The following is a 6,495-nucleotide window of genomic DNA, read 5'->3' as shown; positions in this document are numbered from 1 at the left end:
TAATCTGCAGCTTTACTGATGGGTAGAAGTTACATGAATCTCATAGGAGTGTTGAAGTTTAACCTACGGATGAGGACGATTAGCAGCAGCTGTTGAATCATGATGAAGCCATAAATGTGACTGGAACACATTTAACTGAACCTGTGCATGAGAGTCATTTACAAACCACAGCATAAAATACCAACGCTAGAGAACAGACCACAACAGAAACATACATTTACACATACTGTAGAGCAGCACCAGCGGTAGAGTTTCCTCTGGCTCCTTTCATTTTCTTCTTGCAGTGTTTAATATATTTTAGTGGGCAGAGAAGGAAATACAATCATTGTAGAGCTACCACAATCTTCTTTCATAAAACTGTAGTTTATTACAGAAACTAAGAAATTAAAATATAAAACAGATTTTTATCACTAGATAATTTTATAGATACTGTACAAGTGTCGACTTTACAATGTCGTCAAGAGAATAACCCCCACTAAGAAAAAGCTTTTGAGAATTTATTCTGATGCATTAAACCCCATCATAGAAAATGTTGTGAAAATTAAAATGTGTTTAAATTATAAAAGAAAGCAAATTACAAAACACGTATTTCTTTCCAAACCAAATCAGATTTTTTTTTTGAGAATGTCGGTGTCACTGTTCCTTACATTGACCATCAGAACAGAGTTAAAAGTAATGAGCAAAACAATAATCATCAGGCTACCAAGATGCTACAGTATATTTTAATTAAGTTAAGTTGAGTCCAGTCATAAAGGCAACACTCATGTCACTGGTCCAGCCTTGTACAGAGCGTTAACAGCCTGCCTTCACGTTGTCGAATGCTCATGTGGTGCTCAGACAGCCTGCAGCGTGCTGTATAATGTAACTATCAGAGCTGCTTCAGCTGGTTCCTCTGCGATCGTGGCGTAAACATGGTAAATATCCGACTGGAAAAGACAGAAGTGAGAGTACGTGAGAACATGTGAAACTCAAAGTACATGAAGACGGATGTATGACGTGTTTTTATTACCTCATTGTTAAGTCGCTTTGAGTTTGCTAGAACCACACAGAATAGAGATTTTCTATGAGGTCTGACAGTTTATTGCATCATCCATAATAATAAGTAATATTTCTTGATCTACTGTATGTAGATTTATTTAAAATCCATTAAAATGTTACACACATAACTTGAGAGGATTAGCTGCTGTAACAAACACAACTCACCAGTGTTGGAGGCAACACCAGGTGCTGATGTGATCTCACTGTAGCCTTCATTACAACCTATGGGGACCTAGAAAAAAAACATGACAAGCTGATTAACCAGCCTTTAATTCAGGTGCTGGATTAAATGAGGAGCAGTTTTATTACCAGTCCTCCATGACTGATGTTTCTCATCTCCAACAGCTCATCTGTCACAGAAGGTAAAACAAAGTTTGATGCATTCGCTAATAAAGACAAAACAGACGACTCTGTGCTGAATGCACAGCATGAATGTTGTATGTATTTTGTATTTGTATTTGGACAATGACGATGTCAACATTACCAGTCTGTTTGGCCTGTGGTCTACATGGAAACAAGGAGAAAAATAACAATTTAGTTATTGCAAAACACGGAACGTTTGATTTTGAAAAGTACAAAAACATGTGTTACCTTTGATAATGAGATTTTACTGGAAAAGAAAGAAAATAATCAGCTGAAGCCACAAATAAGATGTTCAAATTATTAGCTGATAGACCACAACAAGATGAGACTGTTTACTGACTCGTAGCTGCAGCTCTAGCTGTTCCCACCTGACGGTGAGATTCTAACCTTTACTAACAGAGATCATGTGACTCCAGTTCTTACCGTTTCTTCTTTTTACACAGAACAGAACCAGGCCCAGTGAAGTAACACCCACAATTGCTCCAAACCTGGTCACAATTACAAGCAGCATCCTCATCAGGGTTCCTGTTTAGAACAACACAAGCCACAGACCCAGTGTTTCCCAGCTTTTATTTACAGTTTGAATTTTTCAAGACATTTCTCACCTGGAAAAATCTCTCCTGCTGTTGGATTAATGAATTCATTGGAAATAATCAAATTAGAGCAGTATTACCTGTCAATTGTTTAATAAATATTACTATAGTAAATGTGAGCATCTACCTTCACATGTTATTTTTACAGTCATGTTTTATATTCTCAGATGTCAGTGTTTCTCAATTTGTGTGACTCCTTAACAAACCTACATGTTTATTTACCTGACGCTGTTGTGGAAGTATGAACAGCAGCGCTACTTGACAAATCAGAAGTTTCACCTGTGGATGGAAACATATTAAATATTTGATGATGCAGAAATAATGCACCAAATGTCTGTGTGTACCTGTGGTGACAGTAGCTGCTGGAACACTCTGTGTTTCTGCATTAGCTGTAATGAAATGTGGTCAAATCATCTGTGAGCTCATAATATGAAACAGAGGTTTCATTAAGTCTGTTGACTTTACAGACATTCCCAATAGGAAACTGTGTAATCCCTTTAACCTTTATTCTATAGGCTTGTTATCAAAGTACCTGTACTTGTATGTATGTACCTGTATGAAGTCACTCCACAAACTGATTTACATAAAAGATAATTTATAATAAGAGATTAGACAATTATTTACCTGATGCTGTTGAGGAAGCAGAACTAGAAACAACAGTGCTACTTGACAGATCAGAGGTTTCACCTGTAGATGAAAAGCTCATTAAACATTTGAAGTGTTGTAGGAATAGTGTATGAAATGCCTGTATGTACCTGTAGTGACAGTAGCTGCTGGAACACTCTGTGTTTCTGCATTAGCTGTAATAAAGTGTGGTAAAATCATATGTGAGCTCAGACATGCGATTGGATTAAAAATCTGATTTCATAAATCTGCAGATGTAGACTTTACAGTAATTGTAAAAATGCTTTAACTTTTAGTTTATTCATATAAAACTGATTTAACTGCAAATTTTCGACAGCTTGACAGATATAGATACAGATGTACTCTGTACATCATCTGACTCTGATCATCAGCGGAGTCACTGTCAGCTTAGGTGGAGCGAGACCTGAAAATAATCATTTTATATTAATTAACTATATATTTAATATATTCAGAAATATATATTCAATGTACAGTAGTACAGACTTAGAAGCTATACAACAGCATCTGCTGATGCTCTGTCTGCAGATTGAAGCATGTGATGGTACAGATGTGGTTGTGTTGAGATATAGTTGATATTGTAATAAGCTGTAATAAAACGTATCCCAGTAGCTACTTACTCTGTATGATGATAGAGTTACTAAGTGGAGATATAGATAGAGATCCTTTTTGCTCTACACTGTAATAACATGTAACTTCAATCTCAGCTGGTGAACTTTGATGAGTCATTTTCATCAGCTCAGTTCCTGTCAGTGTCTGATGACAAGAGACGACTCTGGAGGTTCGATCCCTCACTGAGTAGAGCAAACACTGATAGACAGGAACAGATGATGGAGTCTGACAGTTCACAGTGACTGAGTGTGACTCTGTGATCACCAGTGGAGTCACTGTCAGCTCAGGTGGAACCAGACCTGAAAGAAATGAAATTATGTTGGATCACATGGTTAATAACAAAACCATCATTAAACTTACACCCACCTTGTGTTTTTATACCAGAAAATGAATCTGTAAGAAAGAAGATGCAAAAATAAATCATTAGCTCCTCTAAACTGCGTCATAAAACTGAATTTAGCCTGTTAATCATTCAACAGTGTATTGTACACAATTCTGATATTGGGAAAAACTAATTAGAGCTTTAACTTACACATTAGAACAAATAGCAGCAGGAGTGAAGTCATTGTGTGAATGTCCAGACTTTCTTCAGACACAATACTTTTCTGACTGCTCTGAATTTAATCTATGGCTAAATATCTGTTTGCAGAAGTTGCTTTCAGGAAACCACACTAAGTATCAGGAGTGAATGTGACAAATAGAAGGTCACGCCTTCACTTGAACAAAAAGTAGACGACATCTACTGTAGCACAGTGTTGGCTAAATAGGTCAGAAAACATAAACTCAGAATATTTATTGTCCATAATTGTGGTGGATCAGAATCAGCATTCAGTGCTCGATAACTGTGACCGCCATTTGACGGCGCAGTCATTCATTTATAGTGATGATTCATTGAAGTAAAAGATTACTCATGTTTTTCTAAAATAGTATAAAATATGAATCGGTTGTGTAGTTTTTACTTTCCGATTAATTATCAACAGATAAAAATATTTTCTTGGCATCTTAAAAGAACCAAACACAGCATCTGATCATTCTATTAATGAATCTTAGCTCATGGTTAAGGTTTGTGGAGAGCCAAAGTATGAGCGATTCATCAACCAGCTCATAACCACAGTACTTCAGTCTAACCTTTCTCTAGTCTCTGATTGGTTAGTAGGAACATGTGAGCGATTAAACAGGAAGCGTTGTACTTGTGAAGCTGATAAGGTTTTGAGTACAGATCACAACCGCCCAACAGTGATCTGTCTCAGTTCTTATTTGCAGCTTTCACTATGAACAAATTTAACCCTAACGACCAATAGGCTAAAAATGAGGGAGAAAACAAAATGAAACCAATGTTCACAGCTTAAACTGTGTTACTGTGATTGTTCTTTTTCAATGAGCAATAAACTAAAGTATTACAAATTTTAGAATCCTTTACTTTATATCTAGTTTATTGTTGTGGTGCTGAGGTTTAAATAGAAAAACCTAAATGGTGGCGATGACGCACAGCCACGAGCACTAGTAATAGAGCATCACCATGACTTTGTCAATGTACAGTAAACAAAATAACCATTCAGGTCAGGTTAAACACTGTTAAGTCATTTAATATGTATATACTTGTCTTCTCTGACTTACCAGTCAAGCTGCATCCATCACTACGAGCAGAAGCAAAGTTGGGTTCATGTTCCAGGCTGTAATCACAGCTGGCCTCCTTTAGCTGAACTAATTGTATGAGTTTCAGCAAAACGTCTCTCATGATATAAAACTGACACAACTGCTGTATTCTTGAGGTGGTTTTCTTCATAATGGTTGTTGTTGAGACTGGATGATCTGCTTCTCCAATGTACAAGTTACATTTTGTACCATGTTCAACAGATTCAGGCAAAGTGCAAGAGAAGACAACGTGGTCTCCGAAATCAGAACAGCTCATCTGTGGTTTTTGACCTTCAAAACATAAAGACAATGAATTTATTTGTAATTCTGGCATCAAACACATTAAGTTCAAATTATTTAGGTCAGATTGTTACTACTCAAAATGTTTTTACTGTGATTCAAGGAACAATCAATCCCATCAAATCTAAAGGCAGCTGCTTACTGTGTACAGCGATGGAGACTGAGTCACTGTGTGGAGACGGATAACGTGTGTCTTCATACTTTACAGTATAAAAACACTTGACTTCAACATTAGCAGGTGGACGCTGCCGTGACATAGACAGTAGATCAGTTCCTGTCAGTGTCTGCAGGCAGGGGAAGATTTTAGGAGTTTGTCCTCGATCAGTATAGAAATAACACTGATCCACAGCAATAGATGATGGAGTCTGACAATGCAGCGTAACTGAGTCTGACTCTGTGATCGTGTGTTTATTCGCTATTAGATTAGCTGAAGGAAAAGCTGCGAAAAAGGAGAAATTGTGGTTTAAATGAACAAAGTTACAAGTTACAAAGTAAAATAATCAGAAAAAGAACTAAATAGTACAATAAACCTGCAGTGAACATGTGAACATAAGACATCACAGACTGACCTTGTACTTGAATCTGATAAAAGCAATCTGTTAAAAATAAAAAAAACAAGTGTGAAGAAGATAAATATTGCAGATTTAATAACTCACATTATAACTTCTTATTTTAATTAAGACCAAAAAGATTAAAACAACCAGCAGATTATAAATGTATTCGAGCTCTCTCCAAAATGATAAAGACTGACATTGTAAATATTTAAAAGACATATGAAGGAATTAAGAAGCAAGAAGCAACTTACACAAGATGAGAAACAAGTATTTAAACATGATGAAGCTGCAAAATGAAACTATCCAGATTCCACAGATGAAGCAAAGAATGATCTGAACACATGAACTGACAGTTTGAGCTGCTTGTTCTCAGTAAAACCACAGCTAATAGCAGAGGTGAAAGACATCAGAACTATGTTATTTATATCTTTTACGCCTTCTGTGACTCACAAGCTGAAAGCAAATTTATTATTATTATAGTCATGCAAAGGTTATAAATTCTGTCATTCTTGGTCAAAAATCTGTATTAGTTTTATAATATTGTTATTTATTGAATGATGCTTATTTACTGTGGTTAGTCTCAGTTTGTCTCAGTGATGAAGAGCTGCTGTGCATTAGACACAGGCTCATATTAACAGGCTCAGTGAGGCCTCTAGAGTAACAGCATCGTCTAGTTTATCATATGCAGTAGTATTTAAGTCATTTACCTCATGTGTTTTAAATAGAAAGTTCCAGTAGCCATGAAGTTAGAGTTGGTG

General features: G+C 36.3%; 2 protein-coding genes across 2 annotated transcripts; both read right to left on the bottom strand.

Moving 5' to 3' along the window:
* Positions 1-1,964: 1,964 nt before the first annotated feature.
* On the bottom strand, positions 1,965-4,077 carry LOC114855860 (uncharacterized). The gene is made up of 7 exons (XM_055509053.1): positions 3,781-4,077; positions 3,257-3,641; positions 2,750-2,794; positions 2,619-2,681; positions 2,339-2,383; positions 2,217-2,273; positions 1,965-2,024 (listed from the first exon to the last, which is right to left on the bottom strand). Exons 2-7 carry the CDS (start codon positions 3,369-3,371, stop codon positions 1,975-1,977), a joined length of 375 nt encoding a protein of 124 aa, XP_055365028.1. The 5' UTR covers positions 3,372-3,641; positions 3,781-4,077; the 3' UTR covers positions 1,965-1,974.
* A 715-nt stretch (positions 4,078-4,792) lies between these two features.
* LOC129604118 (uncharacterized) lies at positions 4,793-6,162 on the bottom strand. The gene is made up of 4 exons (XM_055509052.1): positions 5,989-6,162; positions 5,753-5,779; positions 5,326-5,622; positions 4,793-5,174 (listed from the first exon to the last, which is right to left on the bottom strand). Exons 1-4 carry the CDS (start codon positions 6,014-6,016, stop codon positions 4,804-4,806), a joined length of 723 nt encoding a protein of 240 aa, XP_055365027.1. The 5' UTR covers positions 6,017-6,162; the 3' UTR covers positions 4,793-4,803.
* Positions 6,163-6,495: the final 333 nt, after the last annotated feature.

This window comes from Betta splendens, chromosome 5 (genome assembly GCF_900634795.4).
Source record: "Betta splendens chromosome 5, fBetSpl5.4, whole genome shotgun sequence".
In the NCBI taxonomy this organism is placed as follows: domain Eukaryota; kingdom Metazoa; phylum Chordata; class Actinopteri; order Anabantiformes; family Osphronemidae; genus Betta; species Betta splendens.
The sequence above is the reverse complement of the archived record's forward strand: the minus strand, read 5'-3'. Positions and strand labels throughout refer to the sequence as shown.

What these genes read in the sequence shown, in the direction of transcription:
- LOC114855860 (XM_055509053.1), bottom strand. Translation starts at nt 3,371, where the DNA reads ATGAAAATGACTCATCAAAGTTCACCAGCTGAGATTGAAGTTACATGT. An exon ending in TAACTCTATCATCATACAGA is followed by an intron (nt 2,795 to 3,256) that starts GTAAGTAGCTAC and finishes ACTTTATTACAG; the next exon opens with CTAATGCAGAAACACAGAGT. An exon ending in TGCTTCCTCAACAGCATCAG is followed by an intron (nt 2,384 to 2,618) that starts GTAAATAATTGT and finishes ATTTCATTACAG; the next exon opens with CTAATGCAGAAACACAGAGT.
- LOC129604118 (XM_055509052.1), bottom strand. Translation starts at nt 6,016, where the DNA reads ATGTTTAAATACTTGTTTCTCATCTTGT. An exon ending in TTATCAGATTCAAGTACAAG is followed by an intron (nt 5,623 to 5,752) that starts GTCAGTCTGTGA and finishes CCTTTTTCGCAG; the next exon opens with CTTTTCCTTCAGCTAATCTA. An exon ending in AGTCTCCATCGCTGTACACA is followed by an intron (nt 5,175 to 5,325) that starts GTAAGCAGCTGC and finishes TATGTTTTGAAG; the next exon opens with GTCAAAAACCACAGATGAGC.